This window comes from Melanostigma gelatinosum (genome assembly GCF_949748355.1).
Source record: "Melanostigma gelatinosum genome assembly, chromosome: 16".
Classification (NCBI taxonomy): Eukaryota; Metazoa; Chordata; class Actinopteri; order Perciformes; family Zoarcidae; genus Melanostigma; species Melanostigma gelatinosum.
The window spans coordinates 5,384,829-5,407,323 of NC_136649.1; the positions used below are offsets into that span (position 1 = coordinate 5,384,829).

At 45.5% G+C, this 22,495-nt stretch overlaps 1 protein-coding gene across 1 annotated transcript; it reads left to right on the forward strand.

The window, feature by feature from the left end:
- Window positions 1-237: 237 nt before the first annotated feature.
- On the forward strand, window positions 238-13,393 carry LOC306790177 (b(0,+)-type amino acid transporter 1-like; the record flags this gene model as incomplete). Its single annotated transcript, XM_079286313.1, has 6 exons — window positions 238-936; window positions 11,617-11,750; window positions 12,541-12,670; window positions 12,756-12,880; window positions 12,974-13,061; window positions 13,163-13,393. 6 exons carry the CDS (start codon window positions 238-240, stop codon window positions 13,391-13,393), a joined length of 1,407 nt encoding a protein of 468 aa, XP_079142439.1.
- Window positions 13,394-22,495: the final 9,102 nt, after the last annotated feature.

The following is a 22,495-nucleotide window of genomic DNA, read 5'->3' on the forward strand; positions in this document are numbered from 1 at the left end:
TGGGTCCAGCTTACTCAGGTGTTCTGCATATCCAACCTGAAACAAAAACAGATATATGGCCAACGGCATAAGTTCTTCCCTTTGAAAGAAGATAAGGTACAAAGCTGTACACAGCCAATCTGGCTCAGTTTAATACACCCAACCACGTAATTATTAACTCCCTGAGTTGCTGCAAGAGTGACTTTGGCCACATAATTATGGTGGGTCCTCCATTGCTAAAGGTGCCTGACAACAGCTATGGACGACAAGACACAGAAGCTGAACCTGAAGCGGGAAGTAGGGCTGGTGGGAGCCGTGTCCCTCATTGCCGGGACAATGATTGGATCTGGGATCTTCATGTCCCCTCAGACGGTGCTCTCCACCATCGGCAGCCCTGGAGCCAGTTTGGTTGTGTGGGCGTGCTGTGGTTTACTGGTGATACTGGCGTCTTTCTGCTACGCTGAGCTGGGCACTGTCATAAGAGAATCCGGCGGGGAGTACATCTACATCCTCAGGACTTCAGGTCCAGTCGTCGCCTTCATGTTAATCTTCAGCTCTGTGTTATTTGTGAGACCTGCCGGCGTTGCTGGCATCTCGCTGAGTTTTGCTCAGTATGTCGTGGTTCCTTTCTACCCAGACTGCCCCCCTCCGGTGCTGCTGGTGAAGTGCGTGGCAGCAGTTGCAATCATAGCGCTCGCCACGGTGAACTGCCTCAATGTTCGCTTGGCAATGTCAGTCCAAGTGTTTTTTATGGTGGTCAAGGTTCTGGCCTTGGTAGTCATTATAATAGGAGGTTTGGTGATGCTTTTCAGAGGGCACACTGAAAACTTTGAAGACTCCTTTGAAAACACAAATCTGGCCATCAATCCAATTGGTATTGCTTTCTACCAGGGACTGTGGTCCTATGATGGCTGGAACAATCTGAATTATGTTACTGAAGAGTTAAAACGTCCAGAGGTGAGTCAAATATATGGGGTTTCATTGGAATTATCTCAGTGGTATTGTGTTAGTGTTATTGCATTGCAGTTATTGTGTAGGACCAATGAGTAATCTATCGAGACATTTTGGCACGGGCTTGCATTCCCCTAAAGAAATAAAGTGATAAATGTTTTCTCAGAGATAAAAAAAGGTGAATGATTATGAGAAAAGCATGTATGTTATATAAACCATGAACTGCTCAAGTATGGATGAAACATTTGAATGTTTAAACTTTTATATCGGCCACATGACTTTACATAGTAATCAATACAAGTATCTCAGGATGTGAGTGGCAGAGACAAGCACCCAGTTGTTCGTAGCCAACAATGCTATTTGTACCCAACCCCGTAAACCCATTAGACACTCTATGTGGACATGTAGCCTACTGTAGGCTATTTGTATTCTACTTAAACATAACCAACTGAGACGGAAAACTGAAAATAATAACGACAAAGAAAAACACAGAAACTAATGAGTCTGGTTTAAAAATAGGGGTTTTTTTTGGGGGGGTTTTTTTACATGTTTTTATTGGCTTTTCCACAATACACAAACAAGACAAAACAAGGCACAACAAAAGGCACTTGGAGAAATTTCAAATAAAGATAAAAATGGCATGTGTTGTTGGACGTTACTGACTGTTTCTAAGCAGAAACAAAAATTAAAAATAACAGTAGAGGGTGACAGATATGTACATGCACAGGTAGATACATATTATACACCACAAATAGAATGCTCCCACAAATAGACTTCTCACAGGACTTGCACCTGTGGGTGAAAGTTCTGAATTTGACGCATTCATCCACCACAAACTACTCCCTAAACATACTTTGCCGCTCTTTATACTTCAACTGCTGTAACTTTTACCACTGCTACTAAATCTTTCGGCTAGCTAACAATTGCTAAATTAAGCAGCATATTTAACCTGACCTTGTGTAAATAGCCGAAAAGCTACCATGTGATTATTCTCACCCAGGTGCAAATAGACACTAAATTAAAGAACACTTGCAAAAAAAAGATGAGTCAGCTTCAAGTGTTGTAGGTAAATTGTAGCTACGGGGTTGTTTGAGGCCTACGCTAAGGAGCAGTTACCAACGATTGGAGAACGTTTTGTTGACTTGCCTGAGCATTGGCACAAAACAGTAATTTGTCTTTGTGGCAAGAATGTCTGGTTGAGCTGGACAAGTAGCAAGAATGACTGCCAAAGATTGGTTACAGGGAAAGAGGACTGTACTGATATCAGTGAACAAATTCCATCAGGGTGACTATCTTTGTGAGGCATTTGCCTGAACTGATCTTGGAGTCTTTGTTGCCATTTTCCTCTGATACTGACACTGGAGGTTGTGCTCTAGTTCAGCTGACCCTTCCTGACCCTCTGCAAACCTTTTTGTCACTAAAACATTTGGTGCAAGAATATGTTGCTATTGTAGCACATCCCTCCCTGTGGGTTGAGGGAGTAGAATTAACGAGTGAGGATTTTGTTGGTGATTTGCTTCATACTCTTGTGATGCTACTTTACAGGTTCCCCTCTGGCATCATTGCAAGTCTGTTGTGAAAGCTCCTACAGATAATTTCTGTCTTCTGCTTCAAGGAGTTTCACTGTGATCAAGGAACACATTTCACTAAAGTCATGTTTCCAGAAGAAAAACTGATTTATATCTGACAATCTTTGCCATACCATTCAATAAATCAAGGAGCTACTGAGCTTCTATCAAACCCTAAACTCAAATTCTGATTGCACCGTGATTGAGAAGAAGGGCAGCCCTGTCTTAAGATGGCCACACAAGATTTTACATAAAATATAACTGGTTTCAGCCCAAACAATCTTTTGGACACATTGTACCTAGCTGCGTTATATAATGAATGCAGAAAACCTTTAACACCACCAAACCCAGGTGATCAAACGAATGGCTTCAGGAGATTTAAGAAAATATAGTTTGACTGCAGTCAGCAGACTATTTATTTTTAGTTACATCTTGGCACTGCCTCCTGTAATGGAAACTCTGTTTCAAGCCAGATCATAGCAGAAAAACGGATATGCCTTGCTCCAGGGTGAAGAGTAGTTTCAGGTCCCTAACAGTTAACTGTAAATCTACAGCTAGTTCTGTATTCCATAGTACATGTCTAGTGTCCATTGTGTCTTTGAGGAGACAGCAGCTCTTAAAAAATGGAGACGCACAGACTCAATCTGAAGAGGGAAGTGGGGATTATAGGAGCTGTGTCATTCATTGCTGGAACCGTGATAGGATCTGGGATTTTCATATCCCCCCAGTTTGTGCTGTCTGCCATCGGCAGCCCCGGGGCCAGCTTTGTTGTATGGACTTTCTGTGGGTTGATAGCCATGCTGGCGGGGCTCTGCTATGCTGAACTGGGCACAGTCATACCAGAGTCTGGAGCGGAATATATCTACATGCTGCGGACAGCAGGGAAAGTCGTCGCCTTTATGTTTGTCTTCAGCTTCGTTATTGTCATGAGGCCTGCCAGTGCCACAGGAATTGCCCTGGGTTTGGCTGACTATGTCGTGGCCCCCTTTTACAGCGGATGCACCCCTCCACAACTCGTGGTAAAGTGCGTGGCTGCAGGAGTTATCATGGTGCTGGCCATAGTCAACTGTCTGAGCGTCCGCTTGGCCACCGCCATCCAAGTGGTTTCCATGGTAGTCAAACTGCTGGCACTGGCCGTGATCATATTGGGAGGTGTTGTGATGCTTTTCCAGGGACACACTGAGAACTTCGAGAACTCCTTCGAGGGAACAAATGTTGATGTCAGCTCCATTGGCATTGCTTTCTATCAGGGCTTGTGGTCTTTTGAAGGTTGGAACACTTTGAATTATCTCACTGAGGAGCTGAAACATCCAGAAGTAAGAGTTTTACTGTTTTTACAATGAACTTTCATGCTCAAAAGCCTAAAAATAGTGTCATTGTCGCTAAATGTTTTCAACCTGTATGTGTAGTTTAGCTCCCGATGTTAACAGCATTTTATGTCTGGGATTGTGTTTAGAGTTTGTCATCATTTCATTTTATTTTGGTGCATTGGCGGAGGAAGTAATCAAATATTTTACTTCAGTAAAAATACTAATAGCACACTGGGAAAAAAACTCTACTACAAGTAAAAGTCTCCATTCAAAACCATACTTAAGTTGAAGTATCTAAGTATTATTAGCAAAATGTAAAAGTATACTCATGATGCAGTAAAATGTCCCGTGTCCGTGTTTTATTATTCTTTTTTGATGACCTGAAATAATTTTCACGGCACAACAGTACCAACATACAATGACGGACAACAGTCTACACCCAGATCTACTCAGCAGGGTTTTTGGTTTAAGGCAGCTATGGCTGCAGGGATCAGGATTTTCCCAAAGTATACTTTTAACATTAGCACCTTAGACCCTCACCTACAGTATGGGTTAGTTTATGTAACAGAAGCTATACCATGACATAAAGATAGCTGTGTCATTGTATTGTAAAGTCGTAACAGTCTTGCGCCAAGAGCTGTATGCAGTCATTTACGAGCTTGACAAATCCTTGTTAACACACATTTGTGGATTGAAAAAGATTACCACTGCCTTTTAATCAGTTGCTGCCAAAACTCACCTGATGTTAGAAGTCTCTGGGAGCCCTCTGTAGGGTGGAACCTGCTGTCTCACCATAGAACTGGGCATATTATTGTTTTTATTAGTTTATTAAATTACTTTGTATTTCCTCTGTAAATTTCTCCCTTATTCTGGTGTAGGGGTTCATGGGACCCTGTGATTCTGGGAGCCATGATACTGTGGACAATAGCCCCTGGTAATGTCTCCCAAGGTAAAATGCGAAGGGCTGGATTGAAAGTGATTCCAAGCTCTCTATGAATCGGCATTTTGGGCATAAATCAACCGATCCACAAACATTCTGTCTTGTCCTTGTATAGCTGGAGTGGATCTCTTTCCAAATTATGAGCAAGAAGCTGATGTATTCGCTGTGGATGCTGAACTAAGCCAATGTTGTGCTTTATCACTAGTTCTGTTTGTTATTTACGTGGACAGAATCTCTTGGCACAGCAGAGGGGCAGATAGTGCCTGGTACAGTAATCTCAGCATTGCATCTCTTCTTTTTGCAGATAATTCACTTTTCCTGGCTCCATCAGACCGTAATTTGCAGTGCATCCTAGGATGATTGAAGGTAGTGTGAAGTGGCTGGAAAGAGAACCAGCACCTCCAAGTAGGAGCCCGTGGTATTCTGCTGGAAAAGAGCAGGTTGGGACGAGTTGCTGCTTGAACAAAGGAGTTCAAATATCTTTGGGTCCTCTTGCTCTCAAGTGAGGGAAAGATTGAAAACTGACGGAACATTGTTGGAGCTTTGGCAATGATGCAGGTGTTATACTGAATAGTGTTAGTGACGCAGGAGCTGATCCTCAAAGCAAAGCCCTCAATTTACCAGTCAATTTATATTCCAATAATCACCTTCGGGTTCTGACTAAAAGAGTGAATCACTGATACAAGAGGCCACAATGATCTTTCCCTCACAGAGTGATTGGGCTCACTCTAGTGGTAGCGTGAGGAACTTGTCCTCCAGATGGAGCTTGAAGCAGAACCATTGCTATTTCCCATTAAGGGGAGCTAGTTGAGGTGAAAAGCACTTTTTATAAAAGTGTCCCAAACTTATGACGGTATGGCTACATTAACAATCCATGTAGCAGTGGTTAACACCGTTAACCACTGAATATGCGCGGAGCAGCGCAGACGTTCCAGCGGCTAATGGACACGGTGCTGAGGGACCTGCCTTTCCTGTTCGTCTACCTGGATGACATCCTGGTGGCCAGTTCGTCAAGAGCGGAGCACAGGTCTCACCTCCGGACTCTATTCGAGCGACTCAGCCAGCACGGGTTGATCATCAACCCGGCTAAGTGCCAGTTTGGGTTGACCACCATTGACTTTCTGGGTCACCGCATCACAAAGGACGGGGCGCTCCCCCTCCCGGCAAAGGTGGAGGCAGTGACTAACTTTACACGCCCACTCACGGTGAGGGCCCTGCAGGAGTTTTTAGGCATGGTGAACTTTTACCATCGCTTTATTCCCCGAGCAGCGCAAGTGATGCGGCCCCTGTACGAAGCCCTGAAAGGCAAGGCCATCAAACAGCTGGTGGACTGGACTGAAGAGAGGGAACTTGCGTTTGTTGATGCGAAAACAGCTCTGGCAAACGCAACAATGCTGGCACACCCGTCACCTAAGGCTCCGATTGCCATCACCACGGACGCTTCGGACTACGCGGTGGGCGCGGTGCACGAGCAGTGGGTGAAAGGGGCGTGGCAACCACTGGCCTTCTTCAGTCGACAGTTGCGGCCTAATGAGCGGAAATACAGCACGTTCGATCGGGAGCTCCTCGGCCTCTTTCTGGCCATTCGGCATTTCCGGTTCCTGCTGGAGGCTCGGCCGTTCACTGCATTTGTGGATCACAAACCACTGACGTTTGCCATGAGTAAGAGCACCGAACCATGGTCTGCACGCCAGCAGCGCCAGCTCTCCTTCATATCAGAGTTTACCACGGATCTGCAGCATGTGGCGGGCAAGGAAAACCTGGTCGCAGACTGTCTCTCCAGGGCTGTCACCGGGGCTGTCCAGTTAGGCTTGGACTATAACAAGATGGCAGAGGATCAAGTTACAGACCCGGGCGTCCAGGAGTTGAGGACGGCAGTCACCGGACTGCGGTTGGAGGAGGTCCCGTTTGGCGAAACTGGCGTTACGCTCCTGTGCGACGTCTCCACAGGCCAGCTGCGGCCAGTTGTTCCCGACGAATGGAGACAGCAGGTTTTCAATGCTATTCATGGACTGTCCCACCCGGGCAAGAGGGCGTCTCAGAAGTTGATCTCAGCAAAATTTGTCTGGCACGGGCTGAAAAAGGATATACGGAAGTGGGCCGGGACTTGTGTGGTGTGCCAGCGCTCCAAGGTGCACCGTCACATAAAGGCCCCGTTAGCACAGTTCTCGGTGCCAGAAAGGAGGTTTGATCATGTGAATGTGGACTTGGTAGGACCTTTGCCCCCATCCCGTGGGTTCACACATCTCCTCACGATGGTAGACCGAACCACTCGTTGGCCAGAAGCTGTCCCGTTGTCATCAACAACAGCGGATGAGGTGGCTCGGGCATTTATTCAGGCTTGGGTCGCCAGGTTTGGAGCCTCAGCTGACGTTTCCTCGGACCGAGGCCCACAGTTTACATCAGAGCTGTGGAATGCAGTTGCAGGAAGCCTAGGGGTGAAGCTCCATCGCACTACCGCCTACCACCCGCAGGCTAATGGCTTATGTGAGCGGTTCCACCGGTCGATGAATGCTGCTCTCCGTGCCAGCCTCAAAGACAGCAGTTGGGTGGACAGGCTCCCGTGGGTCATGTTGGGGCTCAGGACAGCCCCCAAAGATGATCTGCAAGCTTCATCGGCTGAGCTGGTTTATGGAGAGCCACTGCGGGTCCCGGGGGAGTTTATCCCCAAAGTCACAGACCCTTGGTCTGCAACCCAGCAGCGGGAAACGCTGCTGGAAAAAGCCAGGCTGTTTAAACCAGTGCCCACGTCGCAGCACGGCCTTCCGCAGTCATATGTCCCGTCCAGCCTCAGGTCAGCGGAGTATGTGTTTGTTCGCCAGGACGGCCACCGTGGACCCTTTCAACCCCCCTACGTCGAGCCGTTTCGGGTGCTGGAGACCGGAGACAAAACCTGCAAGGTCGACATGGGCGGCAAGCTGGAGTACGTGGCGGTTGACCGCCTTAAACCAGCACATCTGGACCTGGACCAACCTGTACGGTTGGCTGAACCCCCACGGCGGGGGCGGCCTCGTGCCCTCCCACCTCAGCACGACAGGACCCGGAGGGGGCCTTCAACGGTGGTTCTGCCTCCGGCGCCAGAGACACTGAGTCGGGCTGGTCGGTTGATCCGGGCCCCCAAACATTAATGGTTGGGACTAATCTCGGGAGTTGGTGAATTCTGGGGGAGGCATGTAGGGGACGACCGAATTCACAGGGCCCCTTTAAGGAAAGGGGCGTAACCCTGGTGACAGAGGGGGTTAAAGGGTGACAGGAAGTGAATGTGTTTTATGTTTTGTATGGATGGAAATAAACAGCCACAAGGTGCAGCCAAAGGGAATACTCGACTCCTTGTTTATTTCCACACACCTACATTATCACATAAATACCAGATGTGCCAGCTTGTGTCAATTAAGCTGATGACATCTCAGGCTTCCACAGCTTGTAAGATAGAACGACACACATCAACAAACTGTGGGTTCATTTTTGGCATTTTTTGGAGTAACCTCAGCAGAGGGTGTACTAAAATGTGGTGTAAGTGATATGTTAGTCATTATTGATCTATTATTAATTTGTTAGTATTTGCTATGTGTATATATTCATGTATTTCTCTGTAAGATGGGAGCCCTAACACAAACCACTCACATTAAGGTGGGAAAAGGAGCATTAAAATTCCTGAATGAAAAAAATGCAGTTGGAGAACATGTCTGTTCAGTGGACTAGGACTGTCATAATTGGCCAAATTGATGCTGAAATATGTGTTCTCTAAAAACACACAGGTTATCTAATTTATCTATTCTACAATCTAGTCTTGCACATTATCTGTTTTGTTTTTACCATTCAAATGAACTAAATAAACATTTAAAATATTTGTTGACAGCCCTACAATTGACATCCCATTACAAATAACAGGACTGAAGCACTCAAATCAGCTAAAATATATTCAATATCATAATTCAATTTGTTCTTGCCCTGTTAGTGCTTTAAAGACAAGCAGAATAATCTAAATATTAGTCTTACTCTGCCAGAGCAATAACCTCGGAACAAGCAGTATTTTAGACATTTTGTTAATTGTTTTGTATACAAACTCATGAAAAATGTACCTACCACTGATTTAGACACAAAATCATTAATATCAACGAGGCTTTGCTGTAAAAAGGGAAAGCATGATTGTCTGTGAAGACAGCGTGACGTTATGAGCAAAGTCGAAGGCTATGCCTTGGTTTAGTGGCTATTTAAGGAGGGATTTACTTCCTGTTGAACATGGCTTTAACGTGACCCAACATTTAGCAGTTAATTTACAGCCAGGTCTCTGTGTGACCAGTGTCCTCCGCGAATGCCTTTCAAGATGGAGCAGCTTTCAAACGATGATGAGTGACATACAGAGACTCAATCTGAAGAGGGAAGTGGGGATTATAGGAGCTGTGTCATTCATTGCTGGAACCGTGATAGGATCTGGGATTTTCATATCCCCCCAGTTTGTGCTGTCCGCCATCGGCAGCCCCGGGGCCAGCTTTGTTGTATGGACTTTCTGTGGGTTGATAGCCATGCTGGCGGGGCTCTGCTATGCTGAACTGGGCACAGTCATACCAGAGTCTGGAGCGGAATATATCTACATGCTGCGGACAGCAGGGAAAGTCGTCGCCTTTATGTTTGTCTTCAGCTTCGTTATTGTCATGAGGCCTGCCAGTGCCACAGGAATTGCCCTGGGTTTGGCTGAATATGTCGTGGCCCCCTTTTACAGCGGATGCACCCCTCCACAACTCGTGGTAAAGTGCGTGGCTGCAGGAGTTATCATGGTGCTGGCCATAGTCAACTGTCTGAGCGTCCGCTTGGCCACCGCCATCCAGGTGGTTTCCATGGTAGTCAAACTGCTGGCACTGGCCGTGATCATATTGGGAGGTGTTGTGATGCTTTTCCAGGGACACACTGAGAACTTCGAGAACTCCTTCGAGGGAACAAATGTTGATGTCAGCTCCATTGGCATTGCTTTCTATCAGGGCTTGTGGTCTTTTGAAGGTTGGAACACTTTGAATTATCTCACTGAGGAGCTGAAACATCCAGAAGTAAGAGTTTTACTGTTCACTTATCAGTTTAAGAAATATTTATGCTGTTGGCAAATAGAGAGATGATATACTTACGCAATCAATGTAGAGTGTAAATCGATAATCAAGATCTTACATCTTTCTTATCACTTTGTTTATTTTATTGGGAAATGAATGGAGTTGCCTCTGCAGTTTCGATACAAGAATAATCATATCTAAGGAATTGCATTAGATAAGATGTGAGTTTGGAATCGAGAACTGGACGAACTGTTCAAAGATTTACAACTATGGATTTAACATGTAATCTAAGTAACACATTAAGCTGTTTGTATTATCTCTCAACCAGTTGTGTGTGGGATGTGTCTTTATCAGTGTGTCTCCTCTGTCAGGGTGAATAACAACTATTTCATCATCTCTCTCATCAACGGAACAACATGGTGGTCAAGGAACCTGAAGCTCTGAAAATGAAGCGGGAAATTGGTCTTATTGGAGGTGTTGCACTAGTTTCTGGAACTATGATCGGATCCGGAATATTCATGTCCCCACAGTTTGTATTGACTTATGTGGGAAGCCCTGGGGCCAGTCTGGTGATCTGGGCTCTCTCAGGACTTGTAGCAATATTTGCAGCGCTGTCCTATGCTGAGCTTGGGACAGTCATCTCTGAATCTGGTGGGGACTTCATCTACATACTGAGGATATATGGTTCATGCCCTGCTTTCTTTGCAGCAGTCACTTTTATCCTGGTTGTGAAGCCGTTCGGCATTGCAGCAACGGCAATTAGTATTGCAGAGTATGCTCTAGCACCCTTTTACACGGGCTGCCATCCTCCTCAGCTAGCGGTGAAGAGTGCTGCAGCTGTTGCTATACTGGTTGTTGCCACGGTCAACATCTTGAATTCTCGGATTGCCATCAGAATCCAAGTGGTCTTCTTGGTGGCCAAGGTGCTGGCATTGACATTCATCGTGATTGGAGGAATAGTGGAGCTCATACAGAGCAGCAGTGTCATTGTGGAAAATTTGAAAGTTGAGAATGCATTTAAGGGCACTCGGTACTCTTTAAGCACTCTAGGAATGGCTATTTATCAAGGACTCTGGGCTTACGCTGGCTGGTACAACTTGAACTATGTCACGGAGGAGCTGAAACGACCGGAGGTGAGGCTGTAAAGAGCTGGCTTGTGCATGTGTGCTTAAGTGAGGTAATAATAGCATCATTGCAAGTTGTTTTCAGATGACACCATGATAAAGATTATGCTGGGCCGATGTGTCCAAACAGGTGTCAGTGCTAAGTCCCATGAAGACACTCAGGGTGTGATTGTTTTCCTGCAATTGTTCTCTTATCTAACTGTGATAAAGGTGTGTGCCAGCCAGTGTTGTCATCATGTGAATGTTTGCAGCGAACACAAAATGTAGCAACACAGCAACCAGAGGCAGTTGAAAGGTCACGGAATAGTTTTAGGGAGAACATGCAGTACACAGATTACACCATTTATGCTGATCTGGGCTGTATTTTTTTGTGGTGTAAAGTTAAAATGGAGGATTTAATACAAACAATGATTGCAGAGAGTCACAAGCCAGTACATTTTCTGTTCTTTTCCAAGAACATATTTACCATAACAGCGGCAATTTAAATCACTTTTTTGTGACATCTCTCATACTGTTGCATTATTTGGGAAATGTTTGGGGCCATAAATTTAGAAAATGTTTGTGGAGAAAGCATGAAAATAGTGTTAATGTCAATAAATGTTTTCAACCTGAAGTCAATCCCTTATTTCAGTGCAAATAGTATCCATTGTAATACCTTGTACACATTAACCAGACCATAAAACTGATTTTGTTTTCCTCCAGGTGAATCTTCCGAGGGCTGTTGTGATAGCCATTTCTCTGGTGACTGGCTTATATCTGCTGGTGAATGTGAGCTACCTGACTGTAATGACGCCGAGAGAGCTCATGTCCTCCAACGCAGTAGCAGTAACCTGGGGGTAAGACAGCACCCGATGTCACGTATTCTTGCTGTTAAAAGTACAATGTTTTAAAGGAGCATCAAAGGAGTACTCTACCAGTTTAGCGTTGAACTCCTATGACATACTCAGAGGTTTTTTTTCAAGTATCAAATCGATTCAGCAGAACTTGAGATGTTGTATTTTTTTGTTCCGTACGCATCTTTCTTAATTGTCAAAGCCTGGTGCCTACTTTTCCCACAATGCAACATGGCCACAGACAGTTCGGTCAGAGATCCCGGTGTGCTATGCTATTAGTGGCCAATGTAGCCTCGAGCCGCAACCCTAAAGCCGAGATGAGGAGCGCTACGGAAGTATAAACTCATATATTTTTATATCCATGTCACCCATGGCAGGAATCTATCAGATTCCGCACAGCCCCCTCTGGAGCTACAAACATCTTCATACAACGTCTTTCACATGTGCAGTGGTGCTCCCTAAAACCTGTACTTTGATGTGTAAAAATCGGTTCCCCTTCAATCGGAAAATAACTTTTTAATGTCCCCCCGTCATCAACCTGGAGCAGAAGCACATCAGGAGAGATTATGCATTTATTAGAAGAATTAATTATACACTTCACATGAACACAGTTAAATGTCAGCGAATCTGAGAGAGTTTATGAATCAACAATAACCTTTTGAACCGTGAAAAGTAATCTGAATAATGTATCCAAGCCCTGTGATGAACTTTCTTCGTGTAACAGGCGGCTTTTAAAACAATTGGAAAGGGTGCTCTTGCAGCTTTTGTTGAGAACCTCCACCTTGTTCCACAGGAATAAGGTGTTAGGAAGCTGGGGCTGGATCATGTCTGTGGCCGCAGCGTTGTCTGCGTTCGGTTCACTGAATGGGACGTTCTTCAGTGGTGGCCGCGTGTGCTTCGTTGCGGCCAGGGAGGGGCACATGGTGAGAGGCTCTTCTTGTGATTATATTGTCCAGCACGAGACTGTTGACCCGAGAGTTTTCACTCACCCCCGTGTTCTCTTTGTAGCCAGATATTCTGGCCATGGCTCACATCCACAGACTGACTCCGTCTCCGGCCCTGATCTTCACCACCGTCGTCTCTCTTCTGGTGCTGATCCCCGGAGACTTCCAGAGCATTGTCAACTACTTCAGGTGAGTAGGATTTTGCTTGTATCGAGTGTTGACATTTCTTCTGCATTACTTGTATCAAGAACTGTTTGTATTTGTCTTCATTGCCGTTCTCAGTTTCACTGCCTGGTTTTTCTATGGCATCACCCTGTCTGGACTGCTCTATCTCAAGATTAAGAAGCCGGAGCTCCCCAGGCCGTACAAGGTCAGTGTCACACACGTTCAATCTCATCATACATTTTTTATTGTCTTTTCGTTAACACTGGAGGAGAATTACCTTGTGCCTGTCCCTTCCTCTCTCCACAGGTTCCCATCATACTCCCCATACTGGTCATCATTGTGGCAGTATTCCTTGTGCTGGCACCCATCGTAGACGATCCTCAGATTGAATACCTCTATGTGACTTTATTTATCTTCAGTGGCGCTATAGTCTACATACCCTTCATCCATTACAAGCTCTGCCCGGGGCTGTTGACCAAGTTAACAGTGTTCCTGCAGCTGTTCTTGGAGGTTGCGCCAGCAGAGAAGAACCTGTGATTTGGGCAGAACGAATGAAACATTGCAGTTTATAGTCAATACAAACCTAGTGTTGCCTTCCGTTTCTCATTGATAAATTGGGTTGTGCGTTTGAATTTTAGTAATCTGATATGTATATTTGCATATTTGCACATTCCTTGTCAATTTAAAGAGCACATGTGAAAAGAAATATCATTCTGAAATAAATCAGTTTTCAAAATGTCAATCTTGTACCAAAAGGTGAAATATGCCATATTTTTTTTCTGAAATCTTAAACATTTTTTGCCTGTAAAACAGCAGGTGGCTAGACAGAGCACGCACTCTAACATCTGAAACCTGTTATTGTGAATTTGTGTTTGACAAAACAGCAATTGGTTATGTGCACACCGCACAGAGAAGCTCAGGTTACAACACACACTTCCTTGTCTGTAGACATTACTCCAAAATTATCTTTACATAACAAATAGTTTTTCGCTGCACTATTAATGTCAGGATCCAGGATCCCTGTCTGACCCGACACCTCCCATGGCCGCACCCTTAATCGTGCACAGCTGAGGACACTCAAGCCGATCACCTCCTGCAGCCTGACACACCAGACTCAGGGCCCCTTAATGAGTATCCTGTCACTACATAAGCTCTGGCCCTGCAGTCTGGGGTTGTCAGGTCGTACCGTCTTTAACCCGCTGAAACCCCGTGGCATCCTCTGCCCTCCTTGTGTTTGTGGATACACTCCGCCGCTCTGCCCTCCTTGTGTTTGTGGATACACTCCGCCGCTCTGCCCTCCTTGTGGTCTACGGATTACACTCTGTCGACTCCAGTATCGAGCCACGGGACTTCACGCCGCCAACTCACCAGCCCTCCAGTGTCGAGCCACGGGACTCACACCGTCGATCTGTCTACTCCGGTATCGAGCCACGGGACTTCACGCCGTCAACTCACCAGCCCTCCAGTGTCGAGCCACGGGACTCACACCGTCGACCTGTCTACTCCGGTATCGAGCCACGGGACTTCACGCCGTCAACTCACCAGCCCTCCAGTGTCGAGCCACGGGACTCACACCGTCGATCTGTCTACTCCAGTATCGAGCCACGGGACCTCACGCCGTCAACTCACCAGCCCTCCAGTGTCGAGCCACGGGACTCACACCGTCGATCGGCCGCTCGGGTGTCGGACCACGGGCTCCACACCTGCACGCACAGCCTAAATAAAACCTGATTACTATTCACCTCTGTCTCCTGTGGTCTTGCGTTTGGGTCCTATCTGTGAACTCTGTTGATAAAACTAGCTTATATGCAGCTTTAATTAGCAGCTAGCTTATATACAGTTTAATTAGCAGCTAGCTTATATACAGCTTAATCAGCACTAGCTTATATACAGTTTAATTAATCACTAGTTTATCTGTAGTTTTAATAACCATTAGCTTATGCAGCTCTATTAACCACTCATACAATACACACAGTACACGCTAGGGCCAGGGAGAAGCAGGAGGGAGATTACTGATTTAACTGCGCCACAAGGAATAGGCCGCCATCTTTAGACAGATAAGGGAGGAACAATAGACAGTGAGATACAGGGACAACGCCCTAGCAGTCTCCCCTCTTCACATCTTTTCCCAGGTCCTCTCTCCTCAACATCTCACACACACTGACAGAAGAAACGCCTTCTGGGAGGGGCCAATGTGAACGGACGTTCAGGCCTCCACCCAGGTGTCATACACGTACAAACGTGCCACGCCTGCATCTTTGAATTTAACCAATGGGCTTCCACAAGGAGTAACTATATGAATTATCACGCTGCTGTGTTGAAGCGTTCTTATGGCAGATCTCAAATGCGAGTGAAGCCTTATTAACCCATGCATGTTTGATTGCTGGGCTGAATAACTCTGTTGATAAATAAACTATTGCTTTTGATATAACTATACGCCTCTTGAGAGCTTCTGTTTCATTCTTAAATCCGCTCTAAGTGTGAAAGATAGCTTTATTTTCACAACAAATTGGTGGAGGATGCGTGGGCAACTTGATACAGAGCATATCGGATTGGAATGTTAACCGACCTCTCTATCTGTGATTTCAGAAATAAAATGCGAGTCTCCCCTGAGGCTGGGAGCCCTGGTATTTGCCACCAGGTCGTGCCTGCAGTTCGGGGACAGTCTGATAGTGCCGGCACAACAAACAAGGTGAGCAGAAGCCTATTTAACTGAATTCTGCATTTTGTATTTATAGACATGATCCAAATTTTATCAGACTGACCGAACTGTGAGTATGGCATAGTCATAGAGTACTTGTAAAGAATAATCACACTGCGGCGGAGTTATTCAGCCCAGCCATTTGGGGGGTCTGTACACATGCGTGAATGAGTCCAGCAGAAAACGTAAGATAAAAGACGAAAGATTGCGCTCCTGTGACAGCGTAGATGTGAAGTAATGTGAGCCGTGTCGCGCGCCTCTTCTGTCGCGGTCACGCGCTTCGCACGAAGCACTCAAATTCATGTCACAAATGGCGTAATTTTTAACGAAATTTATAAGACGTTTTGGGCTACGAAGAAATTGTATAACATGACGGGGATATATGTATATGTCATTGATGTCATTGATAAACTGTATTGAGAAAATTGACTGTGGAATTCCCGTATTGAGACCATCGAGTCCCCGGATTTTAAATCGTGTGTAGCGTTCAATGTAAAATAGTATTATCTCTGCTTAGAGTAAGCTTGACGAAGTTTTTGGACGAGAGCACAGACTTTAAGTTTATCGGTGTGTCATTGATAACGGACGAAATTAAAGAAAGTAGCCATAAGCGAACAGGGCCAGCAGAGTCCTAAGCTACTTAAAGTGTGTTAAATTGTGTTGTTGATGTACTGAGCTGATGGTGTAGTGGTTAATATAATGGTCTTCCACACGGTAGGCCCGGGTTTGATCCCTGGCTGTAACTTGTATATTACAATACGCAGCGGCCGTTGTGATGCATTAAAAAGTAGCGCTGTTTCTTTTGTGTGTAGGATAGGGAAAGAATTGATTATAATTTGACTGTATTTGTTTGCTGAAAAAGCAGTTTGTCATTTGTGTCGAGGTCAAGAGGTCAAGAGATCAGCGATACGGCAGTCTGTTTGCTGAGTTTGAGAAAGTGGATTAACTGTCGCGTGTTCAGAGCCGGCAAGTGTGTTGCAATTTTGTTTGAATGAAAGTGAATGTTTGAAGCGTACATATGAGAGAGAGACAGCTGAGAGCTAGAGTCGAGTTGTTTCACAGGTTCGTGTGCTTTCCAAAGCTGAGTTGATACACACATGTTCGTGTGCCTTTTGAAATTGACGGTCAGTTAAGCAGAAAACACGCATTAGACACACAAGCGTTGCACTTACACACAAACATAAAACACTAGAATAGACTGAGAGACAGCTGAGAGTTAATATAAGTGTCTGTTTCACTGGTATAGTTACAAAGACTACAGACTTGTTGGAAATTGTGTTCCATAAGGACCGTCAGCAAAGTTTAAAGCGGAAACAGAGCAGGCATTCATTCAGCCAGACAGACGGTGAGAAAATTAGGGAGTGTGAGCTTTCCTCATAAGAAAGAACAGGTGCGGCCTTGGATTGTGTCCACTGCGAGGTGGATTGTGTCCACTGCAAGGACAGAGGGCTGAAGAAAATTATAATGGGGGGGGTATGGGCATATTAGTTGCCTTACTGATCTGAGAAATTCGAAAACACACCAGCTCCTATCTAATTCAACTGCCCCTCTTCCCTCTCCATCCCCGAATCAGACACACACCCGAACTAGACAAAGCACTCCACCAACTTCTGATCCAGACGATTCAGATGATAGAGACCTAAACATCGAGTTACAGCCATTGAATGAGTAATTCCAAAAACATAGAAGTTCACACCTAGCAGGGGTGAAAAGGGGGATTTGTAAATAAAATATATTCATTCACTGTTAAATAATATGCGCAATACTTGTAAAGCTTATATTGCGGAGTTGTGAGGTCACTGTAAGTAGGTCAAAAATGCCGAATGGGGCATTCCGTCACCCGTTCGTACGATAGGAACAGATACAGTGGCCCTGAAAGTAACGCTTGCTTAAACAACCAGATAAGGGCAGAAAACTGCCATCTTAAAGTAGGGAGAAGAGCTCTTTTCTATTCACACAGAGACTTCGAAATAAGTTTAGAACTGTATTCAATTCATTTTCTTCATCTTAAGTGTTAATAATAAAGTGAATCAACATTTCACACACACTGACGTTCCAGAGAAGGCAGGGTTCGGACGTGAGACAGTGTGGAGGAAGCTGTCCAGAGCTCCATCAGGCCATTTGAATTGAACTGAACAAGACAATTTGGGAGAAGCTTTGGCTCCCTCTGTTGGTACTTCACGAACTGGGAAAAAAAAAGAAAGAAAAAAAAAGAACATTTGACAGGAGTTTTGGCTCTTTCTGTGGCCACTTCAGGAACTGCAACAGGAACAGTGGACATGAGCTTTGGCTCCATCTGGTGGACATTTGGGAATACTGCATTCAAACTTTTTATATTGCATATTAGTGCAGAAAGTGCAGACATGGCAAGCAAAGAACACACTTATGATAAACACAGAGCAGCAGTAGGAGGATCAGATGTGGAGCTCAAAGCATGGCAAGTGTCACTAATGAAGAGACAGCTGGCAGAGCTTGACGCGGCTCAAAAGACTGCAAAAGACAAAAAGAAGCAGGAAGGAGGAACTTTCTACTGCTACAACTGTGGAAAACCAGGTCACTACTCACGGGACTGCCGCTCGCGTGGCCAGCAACAACAACAAGGCCCACCACGTGGAAGAAGAGGAAATTACCAGAGAGGGAGAGGCAATCAGGATCCAAGAAGCCAGAATCAAGCTGAACAGCGATATCAGCAGCCACCTGCCTGGCAACAACAGAGACACTGCTGCAACTATTAGCCTCAAAAGAAAACCAAGGTCCAAACATGTAGGAGACAAGTCACTTTCCTGGGTCGCACTCTCTCATCAAGCGGCCTAGCTGTAACCACAGACCCACAGCCCACAACCCACAGACCCACAGCCCACAGCCCACAGACCCATAGCCCACAGCCCACAGCCCACAGCCCACAGAGAAAGCATTCTCCATCATGACAGACCTAGCATCGTGGGACACATGCTGTCATTCCTGGGTCTAACAGGCTACTCTCGCAGTCACATTCCTGACTACGCGGACCTCACCACCTGTCTCAGAAGCCTGCTTAAGGAACCAGGAACTAGAAACACCTCAGCCCCACTAGTTTGGACACAAGAAGCAGAAGAAGCGTTCACCACTCTCAAGCAGACTCTGTCACATGCATCGGCACTTCAAGCTCCAGACTATTCACTCCCTTTCCACCTAGATGTTTCTGAACAAAAAGGAGGGATGGTAAATGCAGTTTTGTATCAGAAAAAAGGGGGAGAAAGAGAGGTACTCATGTATCACTCATCAAAGCTGGACCCAGTTGAAATTGGCCAATCCACCTGTACAAGACACATGGCGGCAATTGCAAAGCCGATTGAGAAAACATCCCACATTGTCATGTGCCACCCTCTGAAAATCCACACACATCATGGGGTGGCTGCATTCCTCCTAAGCAAAGAATTCACGTTCGGAGCTGCAAGAAAATCGAAAATTCAAAAAGAATGCACAAGAGCACACATTGTCTATGAAACAGGAGGAATCAATATGGCATCATCACTACAACAGGGAGATCAACCACACAGCTGCGAAGCAAGGGCAATCATTGAAAACAAACTAAGGCCAGACTAGGAAACACACCAATCCTAGGAGCAGAAATGTGGTTATACACGGACGGATGTTGCTACAAAGGAGATGAAGGAAACACAGCATCCTATGCTGTGGTGAGACAATTCGAAGATATGGAACACTCAATAGTAGCATCAGGTATCCTACCTCAACCAGCATCAGCGCAACTGGCAGAAGTCGAAGCGCTCATACAAGCCTTAATATCAGCAGAAGGAAAATCAGTAAACATCTTCACAGATTCGGCTTACGCACATGGAGCAGCTCACGTTGATGGGCCCATGTGGCGAAGAAGAGGATACACGACATCAATGGACGCACCCATCAAACACAAGCAAGAAATCATGGCACTGGTGGAAGCTATGAGCCTACCAAGCAGAGTGGCAATCATGAAATGCAAAGGACATGATGGTAAAGCAAGGACCAGGATAGCTGCGGGAAACGACATGGCAGATGAAGCTGCTAAAGAAGTAGGAGGATACAGACCAAAACAGATGGTTCTGAAAACAGCCATACAAGAGCCAGAAATCACTGAAGAAACACTGATTGACATTCAGAAGAAGGCTGGACCATACGAATGGTCCGAATGGCAAAGAAGAGGAGCAACAAGAGGAGAAAGTGGACTTTGGAGATCCCATGATGGCAGAGTGGTAGCACCAGCAGAATTGTGTGTCTCACTGATACCAGAGGCACATGGACCAACGCATGAAGGAAAGAAAGGAACATTACAAAGGATGCAAGCACTGTGGTGGCACCCACACATGGAAAGTATGGTGTCCCTCTTCTGCGACGAATGCACCACCTGTGGGGATCACAATGTGAAGAAACCGTACAAAACACCTATGGGCTCTTATCCTGTACCATCAGCCTGCTTCCAGGACATCAGCATAGACTTCACTGACATGGGACATGAAAACAGAGTACAAGGAAAAAGGTACATCTTGGTAATGGTGGACAGATTCTCAAAGCGGGTGGAGGCAATCCCAACTAAAAGAGAAGACGCACAGACAGTAATAAAGTGGCTGCAAACACAACTGATACCTCGCTATGGTGTTCCTAGATGCATAAGGTCCGATAATGGTTCACATTTCAGTAATAAGCATTTGCAGGAAGTGGAAGCCAGACTAGGAATCAGACATAGGTATGGATCAGTGTATCATCCACAGTCACAAGGTTTGGTAGAAAGGGCAAATCAGACGCTAAAATCAAAAATAGCGAAGATATGTGCAGCATCAAAGCTGACATGGGTTGAAGCTTTACCACTAGCTCTAATGGCAATGAGGAGCGCACAAGGAAATGAGACGCATCTTTCACCACATGAGTTAATGACAGGGAGGCAAATGCCTGGTCCTCCAAGAGACGGTAGTCATATTCCTGCCTTAGATGTGCAGCAAGTAGAAATGAAGGCATATATGACTGCATTAATCATTCTCACGGAGGCTCTCTCCAAACAGGTCCAGCGAACCAGTGCAGCTGACCAGGAAGAGGTAAAAAATCTCATCCGAGTGGGTGACTGGGTCAGGGTCAAAGTTCATAAGAGAAAGTGGACTGACCCCAGGTGGACAGGGCCGTACGAAGTGAAGGAGGTTACTTCACACTCTGTCCAAGTCATAGGTAAAGCAGGAGCACCTTGGCACCACCTGTCACACTGTGCCCCAGCACCTGAGCCGTCCAGACCTCTAGCAGAGGTCCGAGGTGATCTGACGCAAAATGCAGGGTAATTTGTTTTGTAATTTGTAATTTGACTTTTCAGCAACCACCAACAGGTGATCCAATTAGCTACAGGACATGGAAACGACAATGTTTGGTTAAATTGGATTGTTGATAATGCTATAAAAAACAAAATGAGTGGCTGTGTAGCTTGTGCTGCAGCTAGACCAGCTATGTTCACCGAACCAGCACCACTATATCCTGAATCTGACCCAACAGGATACGCGTGCATGACAAATATGACTAAAATGGCTACTCCACCAAATTGCACGACTCTGGCATCCATATTTCCACCAATTGACAACCAAACTGCAGTAGGTTATTTCAAAGCTTACAAAGGACTAGGATCCAGATATGTCTGTTACCATTTCACCAACGATAGAGCTCAAACCAACCTAGGCAGAGTGCCAGAAGACTGGTGCAATATGACACGACCAGGCTCAGAGATAGGTTCTTGGGCTAGGGGAGGACTTTTCTACTACTGTCGGGGTCTGCGCTTATTCTCTAACATACCAGCATCTACAATGGGAGTGTGTGCTATGGTGAGACGAGCAATGCCACTTACCTTAGTGGGAGACAAAATACTACAGGAGCAAAACAAAGTACAAAGCCTGACCCAACGCAGACGCAGACATATGTTAGCAAAAAGAGCAGCTGGAACTGAGTTCAGTCTGGACAAAGGTCCAACCTACATAGATGCAATCGGAGTGCCCAGAGGAGTGCCTAATGAATACAAATTGGTAGACCAAATTGCAGCAGGTTTTGAGAGTATCGTGAGTATAATTCCATGGATAACAGTGAATAAAAATGTTGATCGTATCAATTATGTGCATTACAATGTTCTTCGTTTGGCTAATCATACTAGGGATGCAATAGAGGGTCTGACTGAGCAGCTGGCCCCAACTTCTTTGATTTCTATGCAAAACAGAATGGCTTTGGACATGTTGCTTGCTGAAAAAGGGGGTGTTTGCTCAATGTTTGGAGACCTGTGTTGCACTATCATCCCCAACAACACTGCGCCGGACGGTTCAGTCACAAAAGCACTGAATAGTCTGAAGGCACTGTCAAAAGAAATGCAGGAAGCATCAGGTGTAAACAATCCATTTGGAGATTGGATGGAAAACATGTTTGGAAAATGGAAGCTCCTGATCTTGTCAATAGCAGTGTCAGCGGGAGTGTTCGTTGCAATACTGGTCTCATGTGGATGTTGTATAATACCCTGTATTCGTTCTTTGGTTGGCCGTCTTATCACCACTGCCCTCTCCAAGGAACCACCACCACCCCCTCCTTATGGAGCTTATCCAGTATGGGAAGAGCAGACCAGCCTGGTAGGGTCAGGTGAGGCAGAGCCAGACACAAGCGTGTGAACAGGGTAGGAAGGTTAAGAAAGTGACGTCCTTCAGACGTCAAGAGAGGGATTTGTTGATAAAACTAGCTTATATGCAGCTTTAATTAGCAGCTAGCTTATATACAGTTTAATTAGCAGCTAGCTTATATACAGCTTAATCAGCACTAGCTTATATACAGTTTAATTAATCACTAGTTTATCTGTAGTTTTAATAACCATTAGCTTATGCAGCTCTATTAACCACTCATACAATACACACAGTACACGCTAGGGCCAGGGAGAAGCAGGAGGGAGATTACTG